The sequence below is a fragment of the Pipra filicauda genome, unplaced genomic scaffold, assembly GCF_003945595.2.
Source record: "Pipra filicauda isolate LSUMZ 115617 unplaced genomic scaffold, ASM394559v2 scaffold5_size6683894_pilon, whole genome shotgun sequence".
Taxonomy (NCBI): Eukaryota; Metazoa; Chordata; class Aves; order Passeriformes; family Pipridae; genus Pipra; species Pipra filicauda.
The window spans coordinates 177994-201539 of record NW_024104754.1 but is presented as its reverse complement, the minus strand read 5'-3'; the positions used below and the strand labels follow the sequence as shown (position 1 = coordinate 201539).

The window sequence follows — 23546 nt, the reverse complement described above, 5'->3', positions numbered from 1 at the left end:
GTGCATATAATTACAATGCTTTTATAGATAGTGATTTACCTTGCTACAGCATCATTGACAAGGGGTTTTTTGTGCCTTGAGTGTGTCATTTGAAACCCTACTGTGTTCATTATTACATCTCCAACTTTCCTGAATGTATAATGTATGTCTTGGAATATTTACAACATCCCTGGGAAATGTTTTGCCCAACTGTGTATAAAAAACTTATATACCAGTGGATAAATACATTATTGCAGAGTGTATAAAGACTGCATCTTCCCCTTCCTACTGCATTTGCTGCATTTCTTTTCTTTCCACAATTTCTTTAGTAATTCTTGAGTGTTTCACTCCTCACTTGTCTTACCATAGCCACCCTTTTCTTCTGATGTACCCCCATACTGCACCCACTGCAATGATTGCCCTCCCAGGTGAGACACAGTTGTTCAGCTCTCATGCACCTCTTAACTGCAGCTGTAGAGGAAATGTTTGATATTTGATCAGACAGCATCCAGGAAGGAGCTTTTTGTTTCTAGTACCCAAATAATTAATGTGAATATACTTCTTGGCCATCTGGCTTGATCAGCTAGCGCGCAAATACTTTATAATAATGAGATATGTGCCTTCTGAGCAGCTAGCCAGCCAGTGAGGAAATGTTTATTTTGGACGTCTGCCACTTACTAGGGACTTGTGCTTCTTTGCCCTAAATCCATCAGTGGCTTCTCTGGTACCTGCTGCCCGGGAGCTGCACATTTCCTCAGCATTGAGATTATGTTTGGCCAGCAAGTGGTGTGTTTTTCTGTGTTTGCTCATCTTTCGTGTCTCCACCCTGATTCTATCTGGGAGCCCTTCTCTTACAACAAGGCTTATATTCAAGCGGATAACCTCAAAGGAAATGAAATAAATTCAATTGTTTGAAGATATACGGTACTTTCAGTGTTTTTAGGATGTATAGCAAGATTAATCAGTACAGTCAGAGGCAGAAGAAAGCAGTTATAATATATTTATCTGCAGTTTGTTTATGAAGACTTTGCAGCATTCAGTTGGGAAAAAACCCCACAACAAAACCTTCTGATTTGCTACAAGTTTTACTAGATTTATTCATCTGGTGCACAGGGTGTTTTAAAGTTTTGAGGTTTTTTCCTAACTAGACAGTTGGTGGGAGAAGAGGAGGGTAATTGTCCAGGATAGAGTCTTTACATACAGGCCAACCAAGGCAGGAGGAAGGAGAGAGGGAGCTCTAAAAACAGGTGCAGTGAAATGGTACTTACTAAGGAAAATATGTGAAGGCAATGCTTAGGTAAACAATGGGGATAAAGGAACATATTTGGAGTCATCTCATGTTAAGGGTGCTATGAAGGTGACTGCCTTCCGTATCAAGCCATCAAAATCTGAAATATCCTTATTAAAATAGATACCTCAGGTTCAGCACAGTCAGAGGGATCTCATCAAACAATAGAGCCACTTAGTGGGTAGGAGATGCCGATTTTTGTGGTGTAATCTATTTTTATTTCTATCCCAATAAAAATACAATTTCTTTTCTGTTTCTATTACTCTAAAAAAAATGATTTGACAACTCTGAGATGAAAAATCAGAGGAATTACTTTAAAATTAAATAGATTTGCTGAACGAGTCTCTCATAATTTTGGTGAGGCACATAGCTATAGAAGTAGGGTGATCTGCACTGAAACCAAAGTTGCCCTATTCTAGAAGTGAATCTCAAGTTCTTATACTGTAAAATGCGTTTTATGATTTGTGTTTTGGAGGTGTGGTTTTTATTTTTTTTTGGGGGGGGGGGTTGTGAGTTTGTTTGAGCTGGGTTTCTTTACAGCCTCATACCATTAGCTTTCACTGTAAGAAAAAAAGTAAAAAAGTAAATTTCTAGTTCTTGGAGGTGTGTTGACTTTTTGGAGGGGAGTAGTTGAAAGTGTGGCAAGTGAATCACAGAGGCAGATAAAAAAGAAAGCAAACAGCATCAAGCATTTGTAAGCCTCTGAACAGCAATTCCCATTCTTTTAAGCAAATGCCATCATTTCCAGGGCCAAACACAGATGTATTGTATGTTTAGAGCAGTGCTGATATATTTTTCTTTTTCTCAAGCTTTTACATTATTAAAACATTTATGTCAAGGTCTATAACTAGGAAAAGAATGTTTGGCAAGGACACTAGCTGCTACTCCATTTGTACTTGTTTATGAGGATTCTAGTCCAGCTGAAATGGAAATAATAAATAAGGATGTTCTTTAAGGTTTTCTGTTTAGAATCTGCCCCTGGTCAGTCATATCGAGGACAGTGTTCCTCCCATCTTTGGATGAATGTGTCAAATGACAATAGCTTGATACTTTGTAAGTAATTTAAGAAATGCAAATGTATTTACCAGCAAATCAGCTAGCCACAAAATCCACTGACATTTTCATGGTGTTTGAATCTTTTAGATGGAGATGGGTGTTTAATTGAAGAAGTCTCTGGTAACTTTTTTCTAAAAGTACTGTTGTTTTAATGCCATTCTTCTAGTTTCATTTGCAGTGTGAAACAATCTTTTCCAGAAACTGTAACATTACATTTAGAATGGCTATGTATTCACTTTTAATTTTAGAAAGTTGTACATGAATTTGAAGATACTCATAAGTTTCTTTTTATCTTTAACTCAAAGATCTGTATTTTAGCTAAGCTAAAAAGAAAAATGTACACTCCTGGAGATCTAAGAGATGCAAGGAAGCGAGGGGGAAGGAGTGCAGGCACAGACTAATAGGCTATTCCCCTCTTCTGATGAATACTTGATTCAATTATTTATTCTTACTGTATGACTGCAAGGAAGGAACACGAAAGGTTTTGAAGCTGAACATCATTCCGCAGTGCTGAAAAAGTACAGTGGCTCTGGTGGTCTGGTCTGAAACAGCTGCTTGCTTTTTGCCTGAAACAGAAAATTGTGGTGTATTACGTAAAAAAAGAAAATTTCTTTTTTTAAACCAAGTGCTGCACTTTATATTCTGCCTTTTTAATGACTGTTTTCTGTGAGTGTCTTGCAATTCTGTTTTATATTGGACAATCACAATATAATTAATCAGTTCTTTCTGCAGCGAGACAGCACTTCTAGGCAACGACTCCCATGTTTCCAGGGGACAATGTACTACTGCATGTGTATTACAAATGCTGTGTGCTTACAGCAAGGAACAAGATTGAACTTGGCTTTGGTTGGTTTTGGGTTTTTTAGGGGGGATGGGGCAGGAAAAGGATACAGTGAGGATTTTTTTGTTGTCTGTCCCCTATACACTTATGACTACTTTTAGTTACTGCTGCTGTAGGTATTTTCAAAGATCTGCCTGTAGGTTGCCCATGCTCATCTGGTGTTTTGTGTGCAAAGTAAATGATTATCAGGTGTCATTTCTGGAAGTATTCCTAATGGCTGAAGATTTGATGATGAGCAAACAGTATCAACAAAAACTATCAGGGCAATCTTTGGATGTTTCCTGTGCTGATTTTGCAGTGATAATAAAAGTGGGACTCTACCAAATGTTTTCATGTGTGTGAGATGGGGCCTTTAAAGATCAATAGGGTATTTACCTCTCGATATTGGAGACAGGGACAGGCCTGTTGACAGAGGGATGCAGGGACATCTTTCACTGCACAAGGGTGCTCAAAGCCCTGTCCACCCTGACATGTTGAACCACACCGGGAGTCTGGGTGGGCTTGTTCAGAACTCTTGAATCACTGGGTTCAATGCAGTGGAAATGGATGATTCCAAGCCAGTAGATAGTTCTGTGACTTTGGAATAGGTATTATTGGCAGACACATTTCTGTGGTTTTTTTTCTTCTACCAAGTGGCACACCCTGACAATACAGTGTGAAGTTGGCAGATTTTTTTTAATGTAGTCTTGCAGCTGATTCAACGATTGCAAACATTTTGAATATTCACAATTTATCAAAAGCTAGGTCAATAACTTTGCCTCCTTATTCTTAATAATTGAATTTTTGAGCATGCATGGGAAAATATGAATATGTGGCATACTAATATGAGGTGAAAAACATAATTTTTTTTCAATTCTTCATGTATTGTCAATTACCAGAAGAGTGGATTGCACCAGAACATTTACCTTTGTCTACATATTATAATGAAATAACTCATAGAAGTTGATCCTTTTCTTGCTGATCTTCAAGAATCTTTTATTCTTAATTACTGAACATTGCTTCAGCAATGTCACATAACAGTGATATCCTTTAAACTGGACTTTGAATAAGGTAAATTAGTTGCAGAATGTATTTCCCTGGCTAGATTCTAGTACTATCATTAGTAGTACTTCATTAATTACTATCAATATTTCAGTATTTTTCAACAATTCAATGTGGTATAATGTTCTACTGCTGCCTCTTATTCATATGTCAACTGACAATCAGTATCAAGTGCAACCTTGATTTTGAAACTCTAAATTTAAATGCGGGGGGGCAAAACGTTTTCAGTAAAAAAAAAAGTAATTATGAAATTAAATTACTACTCCACATTTGCCTTTCCTTTTTCATTCAGCAGATTTTGTTTGCTTTTAGAGGATACTGTCATATCTGTTTATTTGTTCATTGTTTCCTCTGCAGGTGCAACGATAGCAATAACTTTGGGGTTTTGTTTTAGAATAGCTTGATCTTATCCAGTTAATTTTTCTTGTCTATAATTTTTGTTTACATAATCTAGAACAGGAGTAATTTTCAAAAGCAAGTAACTAAGAAAAGGAAATGAAAACATGAGATGTGTTTCCAGCTGTCCTTTAGTCTTAAGTGGAGAGGGGTTTATATGAGAAAGGTTCCTGTTGTATTCTTGCCAACTGGACATAATGTCATAAATTTGAATGCAGACCTGTCTCACAATATAAAGCCAAGAGGAAAAAAGAATGAGGGAATAGAAATACTTCAGAAAATAGAAAGACTTTTGGATTCGACCTCCAGAGAAAACTACTGCCAAATCTGCCTGGAGGTTCCGTTGTTCTGGCTTGTGATCACATGAATGTCTAAAAGTGACTGATAAAGACTAAGAGAATTAACACCGTTTACAGGAAAGACTCAGTGCTCATAAGGAAATAAGGAAGAATTTTCTTTTAAAAATAGTTACATCCCAGAACAAAACAGGAAAACAGAATGTAGCAAATGCAGGGCTTAGTTGATTGTGAAGGAGACCTGTGGTTATCGCCCTAGTTTTATTATGATGCTTTCTAACACTTCAAATACAAGTAACCTATTTTCCAAGTTTCTTTCACAATCTCTTTTTGCTTTGTCTTTCTCTTGTGATAGGAAGCAATTTCATATTGAAATAGCTCTGTTTGTTAGAAAGTGTAGGGAAACCAAAGGAAATGCTCACTATCTCTTTACTTCAGCCACTGGCATAGTAGTGGAATTAGTTTGGTTAACATTTGGGCTAAAAATGATTATGATGATGGGAGTGCCTGGTTTTGGTTGTTGTTTTGGGTTTGTTTGTTTGATTTCTGTCTTTGGTTTTTTTGTGGGTTTTTTTTGTTTTGTTTTTTGTGATAAACTTGGCATGAGAAATAAGGCCATCAATGCTTCCCCTAATTCTGTTATGTGAACTCTAAGTGCTGTGCTGTTTGTAATCTGCGACCATGTTCTGCATGTTCCCACCTTTCTGTTTAGCTAATAGGTATATATTTTCTGTGTATATTTTCTGCTTCAGCTACAGGAGTTTCTTTGAATCTCTAGCACATTTCGATTTGTCTATAGCCTTCTGGCACCCTAGCTTGATGGGCATTCCTGTGGATATTCCATAGCAAAGAGAAGGCACAATCTTACATTTCTGTTCGTATTTATAACAAGTAGTGGTTTTTGTAAACTCACAGAAATGTACACAAATGTAAGTGAATCTTTAATATTAATGTGCTGTATAAAGTGAATTGGTCAGGACTGAATATCTGGATGACAGGATTCATTCCCTGATATTTACTATGTTTTTTGTTTGTAGATCATATTGCTTTTTGACAGTAAACTTGGAGTTGAATGTAATGGTGATTTATTTTATTTAATATGTGTGTCATCAATAATAGTGAAATACACTAGAAACAGGAGGAAATAATCTAAATCCAAGTTGAATAAACAGTTCCAGCTTAATATAAAATTTTAGTGAAGCGAAAAGCTGTGTTCAATAAGTTTTGATTCAAAATAGTGATTTAAACTCAAACTAAAAAAAAAATTACAGCATATACAAATCGTTATTCAATTTTGTCTTCAATTTTAGGCTGGTAAAAAATTTACTTGGCTTATAGACCTGCTAATTTGGAGTTAGTAATTAGTTTCCAGGCTTGGTCTGTTGCATATTCCTTGTATGTCAATTCATGTTCTTATACATCTGTGAACATCTGTTTTCTTGCTCAACTATAGAAGCAATTTTATTTTCTGTTTCAAAAATTATGTAATTAATTAATTACTAAATGATAACTGAGGCCAGGCCTCAGTTTTTATCTTGGAAGGAACTATCTAAATAGATCACCCAGGACTGAATGTCAGGTAACATTCTTTTCAGAACATTTTCAGTTACCAAAATCTGAGAAGCTTGAAGGCCTAGGTTGTGTCATGGCTTAAACATGAATTCAAGTATTTGAACAGTGACCAAAACAAGATCTTTTAGTAAAAAGATTAGCAAACATTTCTGTATCTGTCTGATATTCTGCTTATACAGCAGTTTTCATAAGAACTGTTTTACAAGCTTAGGGAATTAATAATATTTTTATTTCCTTGTTTTATAAATACATCTACCCATGCATGTTTATTTAGGGGTGCAGTTTATATAAACAGACTTCATACTACCTTAGGGGGTGAGGGGAAAGAAAAAGGGTAACTGATGTTGCCAAATTAGGGAGCTTTTCTTTCATTCAAGTCCTTTCAGAGATCCCATGTTTTCAAGATTCTGCAGGGGTTTTGTGGCTGTTGCTGTTCTCTTCCCATTGGTACTTAGGGAAAATCTGCAACTTTGATAAAGATCTGTCCATCTCCCCTGTTGTGGCTTTACTTGGGGGACACAGCTATTCCTAGGGCACTTTCTCTGTTGAACTGAATATGAAACTCTTAAAAGTATGCTAGTATTTTTTTGCTGCTGGTTTATTAAAAAACACCATTTAAACCTGCATTTTGTTAGGGTTTGTTTGTTTTTTTTAGTTCAGATTTAATTATTTAGAAAGTAAATCTTTCTGTATATGGATTGCCATGTGCTCTAGGATGACCCTGCTTGAGCAAGGAGGTTGGACCAGATGACCCACTGTGGTCCCTTCCAACCTGACTGATTCTGTCATTTGATGCGGTATAAACATGTCACTTCAAAATGTCTCGTTCCTATGGACAGAATGTTTAGATGGAAGTAGCTTATCAAGGCTTTGTCACAAGAATGAAGTTTCTCTTACATGCCTGCTTTGGTCTTTATCTCAAGTCAAGTATTCTAGCATATTTTCTTTTTCCTTTTCATACTCTCCTGTTCATTGGGAAGCAGACAGTGAACTTAACCATTGAGACTGAAAGCTTCAAAGTCTATTGTAGCAACACAGGATTGTGTTTCAGGCTGTTGAACTGAAAGGAACAATTAGTATTGAACTCTCATTTCAGTTTTACAGGCTTATTCTGCTGCTGTGGCTTTTTTAATGGATGTCATTAGTAAACATTTTTTTCTGATACATATAAAAATTCAATAATATACTGGAGGTGCTAAATCGTTTTTGAACCTGACAAATGAACCTTTTCAAGAAGAACAAACATCCTGCCATACATCTCTGTGTTGATGTATGCTAATGCAATGTGTTTGCACAGAGACATACAATGGATTTGGGAATTCTGCCTCCACATCACTATAAACTGGCCAGGTTTTACCGATCACCCCCAGCCTGTATCCATTTGCAGAACAGCAGCTGAGCCTCTCTAGGAAATTAGACCGGCACAGAAAGTAGACTCAGATTACACTAATGAGGCCATTAAATGAGATAAAGGGAGCCTGTCTGGCCAGAATGAGGAACTGAAAGAGGTCTGGCTGTACTCCTTGCTTTATGTCTTTTACATTCTGCAGCTGGTTTTCGCATTCTGTGTATTTACTTGTGTGGGAAAGTTGCTTTACTCTCCCCCCCCCTTCTTTCCCGTATTCTCTTATTTGCAAAAAGAAAAAAAAATCTTATTTTTTTCCAACATTTGATGGAGAAAACCTGACACAAGTGGTCTTTGCAGACTAAAAAGCTTGTGACAAAGCACTAACAAAGCATATTGGCTTTATAAAATCTTCCAAATGATATGTCTGACCACCTTACAGAAGGCCTCATTTACTATATGGAAAATTAAAATGCAATGAAATTATTAATTTTTAAAATAATTATTAGAAACACCTAATAAAAATCCCTTCATGTTTATTAGGTCATAGTAATGTTATCTGTAACAGCAAATAAAGTTAAAGATTGCTTCAGAATTTTTACAGTTTTCAGTCAATGGAAAAATGTATTTTATATTATAGGTAGCCATGTTCTTTTCTGCTGTGGTCTAAAGGAAACATCGTTTTGAGCTTTCTGATAGACAAAAACCAGAGTCGGTGTACATTTTCAGGATTTGATAACATAAATTTTTACTGTTTCAAATCTAGTGAAACAAAGGTTTGTGTTCTGTTCTGTGTTATTAATTCTATGTTATTAATGTCTTGTTAGCTTTTCTCATCATTATTATTGTCATTATTAATATTGTTCAAGAGGACTTTCCTAATATAAAAAGTCTTCTGAGTTTTAAACCTTGATTTAGGATAGCTTAAAGAGCTCATTCTGTTTAAGTTCCTAAGTCACTTTTGTTGTTCAGGAGGGGAACTTTCAACAGGGTTTTTTGGAAACTGTACTAGTTTGATATCATTTATTGCTGTTGCTTTACAGTGGTGACTTGTGTTAGTGGTGGCCCAATAATTGAGCATAACACAAGAAAGGAGAATGAAATTTTAATTGCAGATGAGCAAAAACCTACAGCAAATACTCCAGAGCTCCACCTACTAGAACATGAGCCAGAAAGTTGCAGGGGCAGATGGTGCTGAAGGTTGATAGACAGCTGGTAAAAGAAGCCTTGCGTGAGCTTGCATGAGGAGCAGGTTGGAATGTGGTGGGTGGAGATCCTGGAGAGACCCAGTGCAGGAATATGGGGAAGCAATCTGCAACAGACCCCTTGAACCTACTTTTACTTAGTGTAGGCTATATAAGGTAGGTAACCTTAGCCTCCTTTTGAGCTGGGTTTTGAACTATCTGCCTTCAAAAGGTGCCTCCCAAGCTATATTTTCCTCTGATATCTTCAGTCTTACTTTATGTAAGTTCTTATAAATACAATACTAAAATTTCCATCAGAAATTTACTTTCTTTTTTTCCTCTAGCTGCAGTTGATATAAACTAAACCTTTCTGCTTCAAACGTGACCTGCATGTTCCCTGTGTGGAAAAAGCAAATCCAGTGTTTTCTTCTAACTTTCATGAAATCAGTCATAATTCAGAATAATACTTTATGCATTAATGAAAGTTTCATTGATGTAAAGAAGGTGTTGGTACAGTTGTAGAGATCCCAATACGTTGACTTTAATCTGATAGAGATAAGGCATTCAAGATAAGTTTTTTTTTAAATCAATTTTACAATGAAGTTATCAGAATGGTAACAAAACTGAACCCTGTAACAGTCTAAAATCAAATATTTATAGCAAGAGGTTCACCTGCATGACAGAATAAATCACTTGGAGATGATATACAAACTTTGAGTGATTTACTTGGAGCATTTGGATATCTGTGGCTTGACAGATGACACTTGTAAGAGCCAAACTAATGAAAAATCCCATGTATGTGGATGTGTGCAGTTTCTTTGCTGTGCACAATGGTTATGTACTTTGTAATATTATGAGCACATAATTTATTTACTACCGTATTAATAATTCATTAATTTGAACTTATGAGGTCTGAGCAAATGATGTAGTGGTTCTGATTTGCTGCTGAGGCAGTCTATGCAGAGTAAAAGAACTTTGAGAGGATATATTTTAATGGATCAACAATGGGTTCACTGTGAAAATTCTAGCACCTTGATACAAAAAGATGAAAGAAGCTCTCAATTTCTTTCCCTCTTGACACTATAATTTTGGGAATGGAACAGTTACATCCTAGAGAGTTTGTGTAGCTAAAACAAGTTTAAGTGGTGAATTCAGTTTTGTAACTAATACAATTACTAGGTAATAAGCATTCTGTGTGAAAAAAATAAGCTTACCCTTTGTGATGGTTGCCCTTCCTCCATGCTCTCTTTCAGCTAATCAATTCAAGGAAACTAAACACTGTGCAAGCACCATGATTATTTAAAAATATGTGTAGAGAGTATTGTTTCGTAGCTTATGCTTTAAATGGCTATACTGTGTTATTCTGTGGTATTCATGGAGATATTTCTTTCTCCTGTTCATCTTTTAAATATCAAAACAAGGACTTAGATGCTTGCTCATTTCAATCCACAGATAGAAGTAGTATTTAAAAGTTTTGATGGTTGTCTTTGCTATTAATTTATACAGAAATATTATCCAAACTTATGAAGATGAATGTCATAATGTAATTAACTTGATATCATCTTTGGTGTCATAAAAGAAGTGTTTTAGAGCAAAGGTCACCCACCACACATTATCAGTGCTTTGTGATGAAACTTCATAAAGTCTTATTTTGCCATAAATTGGTTTAATGACACATAAATAATGGCAGCAAATTGAAGAAGGAATCTGGAGAACTGAGGAGAAAAAACCCCGACATGTGGATAATGAAATCTCACAAGACCAAACACCAGGATTTACAAAAACAAATCTGTCCCACAAAGTAACATAAACGCAAAAAATAAGTGTCAGTGACTAGTAGCATTTGTGTGACTCACAGAAAAGAGTCACTGAACTCATATCACCAGATACTTTGAGAGGAGCATTTTTACTGTAAATATATGAAATTAGGAAGCACTGATAGGCTATTGAAGTGAATCGCAGACTTAGTGTAGGAGCAAATCTGATATAAACTTCTCTTTAGATTGTAGAAATAGTAAACAAACTGAAGAAGCTTTAAATTAGGATTATTATGGAGAGAGTTTGCTACATGACTTTTTCAGACCTAATTAGAAGTAGGGTCTTGAAATATTGCTCTGGTCTGGAAAAATGTCATAGAATTCATGTTAATGACAGAAATATCACACTTGATAGAATAAAAATATGTGTATATCACATTTCTGAGAATGTAAATCATGTTTCTCACAGTTCTCTGATGCCTTGCCCATAGTAAAAAAAAGCTGAAGTTTTGTATCTGATGTGTTGGCTGTTTGATATAAGGTGATTGGGTTGCTTGTTTGTGAGGACTGAATTTCCTGGATCTGCACTTGATGAATGCATTTTCTAACATAAAGGAAAGAGGCAGATCGGTTTGCCAGTGTGGTTGCACATTGTAAAATGGGCTTATATTAGAGAAATTTTCCTTCTGAAGATCAGCTGTAGCATCCTCTACCTTTTAAACATTTTTCGTTCCTGCAATATTAGTATTTTTCAGATATCTTCTGTGAATTGCTATAAATTCATAAATCGGAATGAGAGGCTCTTGAAATGAAAATAGCTAGTTTGGAGTAACTTTGCAATTGATACAAGTCATGTAAGGCAAGTTGCATATATGAAGTTGAATCCCTACCTAAAATTGAACAGAAATTCAGTCTGTCAACATTTGTTTTGGTCTTTAAAATTGTTTTCATGAACAAACTATAGAGAAAGAAATGATTTATAAATTAAGGACATGGTGAAGTACTTTCTTTAAAATGATCTGTCCCACTGAGTGTTCTTGTATTGGCACAGTCTTTTGTTGAGAAGTATTGGGTGAAATGTAGCATAGGTCTAATTTATTCAGTCTCAAAATAATTAATAATTCAGTAACGTTTTAGTTTTTATTGATGTTTAGGAACAGATGCTTTCCAGATGAAACCATTGTCCTAAGAATTTTCTGGATTTGTGTTATAGCTTCCTGCTTGTTTTGCAAACAATTGCAGAATAGTAATATTGAGGTATCAGTAATAAACGCAGCTTGTTTTCTGTAGAAACTGTAACAGTCTCAAGGCTGCATCACTGAATAATGACAATATAGTAGTTAATAATGTAAATCTTAATTTATGGAGTAGAATTCAACAGCCCTGGGAAAAACCTCCCATGTTCTTTTACATACAGATGTGCATAAATAAGAGCATAGCAAAGAACATGTGTAAATTTGCTTATGACTCACCAAATTTGATCACTTGCCTAACTGCATTTCACTGAATATCTTCACCCAGCTATCATGGTAGCAGCTTCTTATTTTTAATGAAGTTTCATACATGTGAGACTTAAATGGTTTTTGAGGCTTAGTAAGTTCAGTAGTACAGCTTCTTTAGTATGCTGAAAGCTTTATTCATGCTACTAAATAGTACTGTGAAATGTACCGTAGTACAGAGAACATTGAAAATAACATTGTAAAAAATCATAATTATGTTATGGAATATAGAGTAGGAAGAGTAGAAATGTTGTTTCTATCTCTGAAAAAATATTAAGATAAATATACTATGACTCATTCATTTCCTCATTACTGCTGTTTTTCTGCGGTATGATTTGGGTCTAAGCTTGACCATTATTTTTGCAAATATTAAAATAAACATTTTGTAGATTCCTGTAGAAAATAGAAACAAAAAATCGTATATATTCATGCTTTTGTTTTTAGCCCAGTGGACTCGAGCTTAAAAACCTCAAACTTGACATAAGTGCCCCTGATGCTTTTCCTTGTATACATATTAAAAATACTATTTAAAAGATCGTTTATAAATTTTTCTTGCTTACTCAGCCATACTCCATGAAAATATGTTTACATTAGTATTGTGTTGTTAATCATCTTGTTCCTGGCCCCAAGAGTTTGCTTCTAGTGCTGTGCTACTATATAGTCTGTGATATGTCACAGTTTTATCTAATCTTTCATTTGTAATTTGCATTTTCTGTCCTGCTTGATAGAGGGAGTCTCCATTCAGGCTCATCTGTACAATATGGTAGATTAGGAGCCTAATTCTTCAGAGTAAACTGAGTGAATTGGGCTTTATGTGTTGGGTTTTGTTTTTTATTGATGATGGTTTTTTTAATGTTGGGCCTTTTTCTGTTTTCAGAAGGACTTTTGTGGGGGTTTTGGGAAGAAGGGCTAACAGTTTCTTCAGGATTCCCATTCTTTTTTGTTTTCTGATTTGATTGTTATTACCTCTTAATTTGTAGTACGGAAGTCATCAAAATTGCAGAAAAGAGACACATTCAAGTCATTAAAGCAATCCAGCCTGCTTCATAAATTTTTTTTCATTCCATTTCTTTCTTGGATAAACTGATTTCCATAATGTAATGATATAAGCAGCATCTGTTTGTTCCACAGTGTTACAAAATTTATATATTTTTATTATTTTAAAAAAATCATGACAAGAAAATATGATCACTGAATTGTAACTCAAGATGTGTTTAATAGGTGTGCAGGTTTTTTCCAAGCATGGGTTGTGATTAGGCTGCTAGGGTAGACCAATCACAGAAGAGATTTGTCATGTGTTAGAACATAACTTTTTTCAGTTTTGTGCTAACACCAAGAGATGTGCTGCAGTCATTGGCTGTGGTGTCTCTAGAGTTCATCTCAGCCCTAAGGGTACCACTTAAGCCTTGCTGAATAAACCAGCGGAATATGAACATGCAAGTGGAAACATTGGTTTTCATTCTGATAACATCTGTAATGACTCAGAAAAACTGCCATAAGGCTGTAGCAGTATTTGGTAAAATGAACAGTCATGAGCTTTTAATTTTACGCAGTATAGACCTCTAAAGAGTAAATTTAGCCTAAATGCATAAACAGATATAACAGTTAGTGACATTTTCAAATGCATGTTTGATAACAAGTAGTTTCTACAGGCATCATATTCCTCACCTTCTGAGTCTACATGCCAAATGTTGACTAGAAAACTATTCCTAAAGTTTTATAGAGCCTTTATCCAAGTGACGAGAACATCCTCCAAAAGACTAGCCAAATGTTTTGGTATATAGTTGAATTCTCTGAGAGGGTTTTTCTGTTGGTGGTGGTGGTGTTTTTTTGTTGACATATTTATTTCTGTCTGTATTGTTTTTGAAGATAGTAATTGAAACACAAAATTGCCTGAGTATTTCTTAGACTGCCAAATGTGCCCTACTTGTTCATAGGCATGGTGGACTGGTCAGTGGTGTGTAGATGTGCTGAAAGACCTGTTTGGTATTTAGCCTATAAAGGGCAACATAACTGTAACAGGGCAGCAACATGTGTACAGCTCTTGTTCTGTTTGCTTACAGAAGCTGGTCTAATGGCTGTTAGATCTTGCTCTCTTATCTCTTCAGACTCTAAAAGACTTTGTGCAAACATCTAACCATTTTAGATAATAACTGAGTGTGTGTAGACTATTTATGTTATAGCTGCATATATATTAAGTTTTGTTTGCATCATTCAATAAAGAAAAGACAAATCGGGGAAGCACCGCAGGGAAAACACATCCAAAAAAAGAGCAAAATGCCACAAGTCAGTGTAAGGAGAAAAGCGTGAGAAACAGCCCTAACACCAAGGTCAGGGGAGCAGGAGCGGGAGGAGGGCTGCAAGTCGTGGAGCAGAAATTCCCTGGAAGCCTGAGGGACAGGCCACATCAAAGCAGGTATTTCCCCACAGCCCACAGAGGACAGTGCCAGAGCAGATATCCACACTGCAGCCTGTGCAGGACGCAGCATTGGAGCAAGTGGATATTCCTTGATGGGAAGGCACATGTAGAGCCCACATTGCAGCAATCTTATCCTGAAGCTCTACAGCCTATGTGAGGGACACATGCTGGAGCAAGGGAAAAACATGGGGAGGAAGGAGTAGCAAAGGGGAACGGAGGGGTCTGACCCCAGCCCCCATTCCCCATCTTCCCTGTGCCACTTGGGCAGGGAGGAGGTAGGAGTTGAGAATGGAGCATTGAAGTTGAGCCTGGAACAAAGAGGTAAAGTTCTTTTAGGATTTGTCTTTGTTTTTCATCATTCCGTTCTGTTTTAACTGGCAATAAATTATTTTTCTCCAAGTGAAGTCTGTTTTGCCCATGACAGTAATTTGTAAATGATCTCCCTGTCTTCATGGTTTTTTTTCACTACATTCTCCCCCACTCCACTGTCTTTTGTGGAGTGGGAGTGGAGAGCAGCCAGCCAAGGTCTACTCACCACATTGTTGTGTTGACAAAGGCTGTACCACTTAATGACAGTCAGCAAGTGGGATCGGATTCTGTTTTGTCTCTGTTCATAAAACTGGTTTATTCTGAAGATACTTACCCTTGGGTATTAACTGTACTCTCACTGTAGATAGTGTAAACCTAGAAAGAAGTCATCAGTCAGGGTTTGTTGTAATTTAATGAATTTATTATTTTTAAGTATTTTGAAAATATCTTTGGCCTCAAAGAGAGTACTGCAACTTTGAGTAGAGTATGATGTGCTTTCTGTATAAATCTAAACCCCTTCATCCATCATAACTTCCTTAATTATGGAGGTAGCACCATCAAAGATAAAATTAAAAATCAGGTGGATAGAAATTAGAAGCCCTAAAAGAGAAAGACAAAACTTCAGCCCAGTTGCTTTCTGCTTGTGCACATGGTTTTAAATAAAGAATGCCTTTATGTAGTACCTGTCTAATAGTATAATATGAACATTAGTCTAGCAAGTAGTATAAGCCACTAGATGGAGTAATGTTGCCATGAGAAATTGAGAGTAATAGAAATATCATGTTTTTTCTTTCTACTTTTGTAATATATGTGACAAGCTTTTTTAAAGTACTGTGCCAACAATGTATAAATTCATGTCTTAGACGTTTTAACCACTCACTGCAGTACTTAGCTGTGCTATTATATTTCTTACATTTTCACAATAAGGTAACGATGTTAGGCTAGGGAAAGTGAGAATGTTTTTCGTTTTTCTTGTTGTGAGATATTAACCTGAGCTGTAACAAACTATAAGCAAATCTGAACTTTTTCCCCCCCCTTTTTTTTTTTTGTTACATCATAACTTCTATCTCTTTGCCATGTTGTTACTGGTAGCTAATTTTCTGTAAAGTATCTGACAATTAATTGAAATATTTCTTGCTACAGTGCTTTATAAGTAGAAAAGGGGCAGATGATGACTATGCCAAAAACTTTTGTGTGGGGATCTTGGTGGTGGTGCTCTCTATTTTCTGTTGTTTGTTTGTTTTTTCCTGTTTTCCCAGGATCTTCTTGCACAAGAGCCTAAAAGCATTTAAAATTTGCAGAATGAAAAGATGGCACGGGCAATGCTGGTACCGCCAGGACCTGAAAGCTTCTTCTATTTCACCAAAGAATCTCTTGCAGCTATTGAAAAACGTATTGCTGATGAAATATCTCATTGTGACAAAGATGAGCCTAAAGATGATGGTGGTCATGAAGAAAATCACCCAAAGCCAAGCAATGACTTGGAGGCAGGAAAGATACTACCGTTTATTTATGGTGATGTTCCTTCAGGAATGGTGTCTGAGCCCCTGGAGGACCTGGACCCATATTACATCAATAAAAAAGTAAGTATTTTATATTGAGAGTGTAATTAGAACACTCTTGTTGAACTATATAGGGTTAAGTGCTCTGGTGGGGAGGTGGTCAGAAGCCCTTATTGAGGTGACATCATGTTAATTGTTTTAATTACACTGTAAAGAAAGCTGACTTCAACTTGCTTAAGTTGTTTTTTGGTTGTTTTTTTTTTTAAGAGTTTTATTTTAATGTCTAATGTTATTGTATTTTACTTAATGGATTCTGCATTAAATGTCCTGCAGTCTCTTCAGATCTGATTGAAAGCTGAAGCATTTGAAAATTTCCCCTCTGTCTGGCTACTCTCTGGGTTTTTTAGGAAATGTAGCACCTGTGATCTAGTTCATGGCAGTAGTCCTTGCACAAAGTGCTCATTCAGTCATATGCCAAAACAATCACTGTCAAAGAATTCTTGAAATATCATAAAAAATATTTATTTTACAAAAGTAAAAAAAATAAAAGAAATATTTTAATATTGGGTCTATGTTATAGGACTAATATAAACCTATATATATATTAAAAATTATACATATAAAATATATAAATATATATAGAATATTTATAAACTCTAAATTTATATATATAATATATAAGTATATTTTATATATAAATTTTATATATATAAATTTATGTATAATTACTCAGTTTCTTCTGTAGATACAACTATAACAAAAGAAAAGAGCAAAGTGATTACTTTGGCAAGTACAGATGAAGAAAACATACTTTTATGTAGGCATGTGAAGTAAAATGTCCAGAAAGAAAACTAAATTGAGTTTACATTAAAAAGACAGTACAAAGTAAGCAGGAAGTGGTTATTTTATTGTGTAAATCAATAAAATGCTTTTTGAATGAAAAACATAGAGCAGGTTCTTGAAATGAAGTACTGGATAATCAACAAATTAGTATCTCAGAAGTAAGAAACTGACCGAAGAGCTGTATTATCTCTGGAAGAAGCAATTTAGTTAAAGCAGTGGGTTTTTTGTAGTACAGAATGTAGAAGATCAATAATCAGTTGTAGATTTTTTTTTTAGTTATTTTAGTTTTTGTTCTCTCAACTTTATGAATAGTTCTGACAAATGACCAATTTCTTTTACAATAACATATCATTGGAATACAGAAAGATTCAGTGTTATAACCTACTTGTTTCCAGATATTAGCCTTTTGGGGGGAATAATCATAAGATGCTGAAATCATAAGAATTAAGATTTCATTAGATGACATTTTCATTGTGTCTCCTAGTTAAAATCAAAAATGTTTACATGGATGGTGCTAGTGACAAATGCACAGGCAATAGAGGCAATAAAGCCTTTAAAAAATGAAGGCTGTCTCAAATCAGAGGCAGTTTTAACATGCTGAAATGGTTAAATATTTGCTCATGAGTGTCCAAAAATGGTTAGTTAGGGCCTTTGATTTGCATTGCCAGCTTTAATCTGAAGTACAAGTAATAGAGCTGCATTAAATCTAAATGTTAAAAGTGACATATTTTAAATTATATTTTTAATGTAATTACCTAATCCTAGAAAATGCTGAAATGCAGATTTTGTTTAAGAGCACAGAAATAAAGAATGCATGAGTTTTCATGGTTCATGTGAAAATTTAGAGTCTGATATTTGCTTGTATAATTCTACCGAAAACAAATATGGCAGCTACTTAGATCTGTGTAAGTACAGCCTCTATAAAGGTAAGATTGCTAATATGTATCCTTAATTTCCTATTTCCTATCCCACTTCCCCAACACCCTTTTTGTCTATTTTTTAAAGACATTTATAGTATTGAATAAACAGAAGAAAATCCACAGGTTCAGTGCCACACCTGCCTTGTACCTTTTACCTCCTTTCAATATTATTAGAAGAATAGCTATTAAGATTTTTGTTCATTCATATCCTTTTCCAGTGGTTTATTAAAAATTATTACTGATTAATTTTACTATTATTAGCACTGGTGGTTTTGGTTTAGTGTTTAAACGTGTTCCTGCCTTTAACTCTTTCCTCTCAAAATCAATCAGAGCTAAGATTAGTCACTATAAGCTGCTGATTAAATTCCGAGGAAGTCACTAGTGATATTCCCCAAGGTGCAGTACTGAGCCCAGCCTTGTTTAATATCTTTATTGATGATCTTCATGAGGGATTGAGTGTACCCTCAGTAAATTCACAGATGGCACCAAACTGGGTGTGAATGTTGATCTGGTGAAGGATACGGAGCCTCTGCAGAGGGATCTGAAAAGGCTCAAGATGGACCAAGACCAACAGCATGAGATTCAACATAAACAAGTGCCAGGTCCTACACTTTGGCCACAATACTCCCATGCAGTGACATAGGCTGGGCAAGAGTGCTTGGAAAGTGGCTCAGTGGAAAAGGACCTGCGGGTGCTGATCAGCTGCCACCTGAACATGAGCCAGCCTGTGCCCAGGTGGCCAAGAAGGCCAAAGGCATCCTGGCTTGTATCAGAAATAGTGTGGCCAGCAGGACCAGGGCAGTGATTGTTCCCCTGTACTTGGCACTGGTGAGGCCACACCTTGAGTGCTGTGTTCAGTTCTGGACCCCTCAGTAGAAGAAAGTCAGTGAGGTCCCAGAGAAGGACAGTGAAGCTGGTGAAGGGTTGGGAGCAGCACATGCCCTGTGAGAAGCAGCTGATGGAGCTGGGGGGGTTTAGCCTGGAGAAAAGGAGGCTCAGGGGAATCTTTATATTTCTCTACAGTTGCCTGAAAGGAGGTTGTGGCCAGGTAGAGGTTGGCCTCTTCTCCCAGCCAGCTGGTGACAGGGTGATAGGATATAGCCTCAAGGTGTGCCAGGGGAGGTTCAGATTGGACTCAGGAGGAATTTCTTCATGAAGGGCTTGTCAAGCATTGGAATGGGCTTCCCAGAGAAGTGGTGGAGTCACAATCTTTGGGGTTCTCAAGAAATGACTGGATGTGGCACTTTGTGCCATGGTCTAGTTGACAAGTGATCAGTCAAAGGTTGGACTTGATGGTCTCAGAGGTCTTTTCCAACTTAAATGATTCTGTGATAGCTGTATAGCCAATATTATTATGAAATATCTTTACAGTATTTATGACATTGATAGTGATAGTAAACTGATTTGTATCAATATTCTATGGCCTGTCAATTCCTCATATTTTATGTTATGCAAATTCAGCTTTTAAAAGGAGTATGTTCCTTAACTACAGTCAACATGGTTCAACATGCTCATTATGCTCACTATTATGGCAAACTGTGTATGTATGACATGGGCTAAACTTCCAGAATGGATGAAGATTGTAGAGTAAGTATACTTAAATTGGCTAATAATTTTTAAAGTGGTTTAAAAATGGCAAGCAAATTAAGAGCTAGACCATGTAGTTTTACTTACCCTTCTGTGTAATATCTTTTTCTTACTTAGAGTTTGGTCCTAGCTGCAACTCAAAGCAGCAGAGTTTTGCAAGCTCTGTGAAGGAAAGAAGCTGTGACATTGTTAATCTCTTTCTCTGAACAAAACACTGATAAATACTTTTCATCAGAATATTTGTACAAATAATGTTCTTATGCATTCTTGAGCTGTTCCTTTATCATTAAAAAAAAAAAAAAAAAAAGAAAAAGAAAATAACCATTGAAGCCGAAACTACTGCTTTTCAGTACAGAAGATACTTTCTGTAGCCCTTTTGAAACACCTTCATTTTGTACAATGAAATTTTAAAAATAGGACGCCCTCTATAAAGAAAATACCTCTGCTGGGGATAATTGTTTGATATTCTCAAGTCTATCTGCTCAGCCACTGCGTACCTTTAGTAAATACTAGGTTTCACTTACCCATGGATTTTATTTCTGACATGGCAACCATGCTGAAATTTTTATTTGAACAAAAATATTTTTTTCATGTTAGTCATGATTATTACTACCACACCTGGAGTACTGTGTCCAGTTCTGGGCCCCTCAGTTCAGGAAGGATATTGAGGTGCTGGAGCAGGTCCAGAGAAGAGCAGCAAGGCTGGTGAAGGGACTCGAGCGCAAGTCCTGTGAGGAGGGGCTGAGGGAGCTGGGGCTGTTCAGCCTGGAGAAGAGGAGGCTCAGGGGAGACCTCATCACTCCCTACAACTCCCTGACAGGAGGTTGTAGCCAGAGGAGATCGATCTCTTCTCCCAGGCAAGACAAAAGGGCCTGGTCTTAAGCTGTGCCAGGAGAGGTTTAGGTTAGATATTAGGAAGAAATTCTTTACAGAGAGGGTAATCAGGCATTGGAATGGGCTGCCCAGGGAAGTGGTGGATTCTCCGTCCCTGGAGGTTTTTCAGATGAGACTGGATGTGGCACTCAGTGCCATGGTCTAGCAACCACGGCGGTAGGACCAAGGGTTGGACTTGATGATCTCGGAGGTCCTTTCCAACCTAGCTGATTCTATGATTCTATTATTATTAGTGATGAAATTTCAAAATCTTACATGCTAGGAACTGCAAAAATATGTATGAGTTTGTAACTGCTATTACAGTGCATGTACTAATGACTGGTTTTGAGTTATTTTCCCATATGATGTATCACTGAACAACACAACAGTCTAACTTTTGCTTGAATGTTTCTTACAGGTACACTTTCACTGGAATTTATACTTTTGAATTTCTAGTAAAAGTCCTTGCAATGGGCTTCTGTATAAATGATTTTACTTGCCTTCGTGACCCCTGGAACTGGCTTGATTTTATTGTAATTTCCTTTGCGTAAGTATATAGTATTTTTTTGAGTCTGTAATAATTTGTTTGGCTTATGTTAGCTCATTTGAAATTAATTGTAGTTGAATTGTGTTTCAATTTTTTCCACTTTAATATTTCACATTAATGTAGCACATAACAGAATTAGTGGGCTATCCAACAGTACAAAAGAGAAGTTACTGGTGAACAATCAATTTAAATTAATATTTAAGAAATAAAATCAGGGATATACATTTCATTTTAAATTTGCATTTACTGGAAAAGCTGAAGGGTGCATTTTTTAGGGAAAACTTAATTGAAACAGGAAAATATGAAAGCAAGTTTTTCATTTAGACTTGCTCCTTCTAAAAAAAAAGAGAAAATCTGAATTACAGGTCCAGGTAAGTAGTATACACTCTGCCTAATTCTGAATGACTGTGATTTAATCCTACAGGTATATAACAGAATTTGTAAACCTAGGCAATCTTTCAGCTCTTCGAACTTTCAGAGTATTGAGAGCTTTGAAAACTATTTCTGTAATTCCAGGTAAGAAGTAACTGTGTAAAATAGTACGCGCTCTTGTGTCACCTCTGTTTAACTTTGTGTGTGCTGTCATTGTGTTTGTGTGTGGAATACCTCACTACAGATATGTGACAGAGCTTGTGGACCTGGGCAATGTCTCAGCATTGAGAACATTCAGAGTTCTCCGAGCTTTGAAAACAATATCAGTCATTCCAGGTGAGAGCGAGGTTAAACACTGAGGCTGACTGAAACTCCACAGAAGCTGAACTCATGTTTTTAACAGAAACATCCAGGTTTTAGTATTAACTTCATTCCCTTTTCTAATTCTCTAAAACACTCAGCCTCAGAGTTTAATACATTGTTGCATGGGAAACTCCTTTACATAGCCTGTATATATTTCCATTTCATGATGTCAAACTTTCACACATTAAGGATCAAAATGAATTCCTTATATATTTCTCTAACTAATTTGAGTGTTACTGTTTATGAAAGATTGAAAATTTTAGTGTGTTGTAAAACTTGAATCCTAGAGGAATGAGATAATAAAAAGTAGCATGGAAATTGCATGATATATTTATTAGCTTGTGATGCCTATCTTCACCAAACTCCATCTCCAGTGGAATAGGGTGCATTAGGATGCAGACATTAAAATTACTACTGAAATACAGTTGTGCTCTCTTTTGGTTTGATGTTAGAGAACTAATGTATTGTATATTGGAATGGAACACTGGAAAAGGTTTGGAGCAAGAGGCATCAAAAAGCAAAGAAAATGAACTATTTTCTTTAGGAGTAATTTACATGTATCGAGAGCATAAATTAAAAGTTCTTCATTTCAAGAGCGGGTGGTTTGGAATGTGTGCCATTCATCCCCCTTTATACATTATTTTCAAATTAATCTTTCAGGAATGATGAAACTTATTGGTATCTCTTCCTTTTGAAAATATTTTTGGGAAAAAAAGACTATTTTTTTGTGAAGCTATGCATGATAATTAGTAGTGTTTGCATTGCATTTTAGCTTAGGTAAATATTTAGTATTAAAATGAAAATCTGCCTCTGCTTGCAGGCTTGAAGACTATTGTTGGAGCATTAATTCAGTCTGTGAAGAAGCTCTCGGATGTTATGATCCTGACTGTGTTTTGCCTGAGTGTATTTGCACTAATAGGATTGCAGCTGTTCATGGGCAATTTGAAGAATAAATGCTTGTTCTGGCCACCAGAAAATTCAACAGCTTTTAAAAAATATGTAGTTCCATACTTTAATGGTACAGAATTTGACTGGGCAGCATACATTAAGGAAGAAAGTAAGAAATACTGTTGTGACTTGCTAAAATTTTTTTGTAAAAACACACACAAACACAAGTTAACTGTTTCATACTACAGACTAAAGATAAAAAAGCATTTAAATAGGATGACAAAGAATCGGGGTTTGTATGTATTACACCCTAAACTCATGCTGACATGATTGTTCTTTCCATTAACTGCACTTAGAAATGTATTTATAGGGTTAGTTTCGTTTTAGAATCACAGAATCACGTAGGCTGGACAGGATCTCCACAGTACAGACCAATTGCTGCTCAGCTGCAGGTCCAGTTAGAGCGGACTGCTCAGTGCCTTGTCAGGTCAAGTTTTTAGTATCTCTAAGGACTGAGATACCACAGCTTCTCTGGGCAGCCTGTTCCAACATTTGACCAGTTGCACAGTAACTTATTTTAATATCAATTCAGAATTTCCCATTCTCAGATTTTTGCTACTTACCTCTTATCTTTCCAGTGTGCACCCCTGAGAAGAGTCAGGCTCCATC

The 23546-nt window shown here is 36.1% G+C and overlaps 1 protein-coding gene across 1 annotated transcript in view; it reads left to right on the top strand.

Annotated features, from left to right (window-relative positions):
- The window catches only part of LOC120324597 (sodium channel protein type 2 subunit alpha-like), a 74895-nt gene that overhangs the window by 8316 nt on the left and 43033 nt on the right, over window positions 1-23546 (top strand). Inside the window, exons 2-7 of the mRNA XM_039388008.1 lie at window positions 16242-16565; window positions 18333-18451; window positions 19745-19834; window positions 21126-21254; window positions 21679-21770; window positions 22810-23046. Of these exons, the coding sequence (XP_039243942.1) occupies window positions 16293-16565; window positions 18333-18451; window positions 19745-19834; window positions 21126-21254; window positions 21679-21770; window positions 22810-23046 (940 nt within the window). The 5' untranslated portion in view covers window positions 16242-16292. The remainder of the gene's footprint in view (window positions 1-16241; window positions 16566-18332; window positions 18452-19744; window positions 19835-21125; window positions 21255-21678; window positions 21771-22809; window positions 23047-23546) is intronic.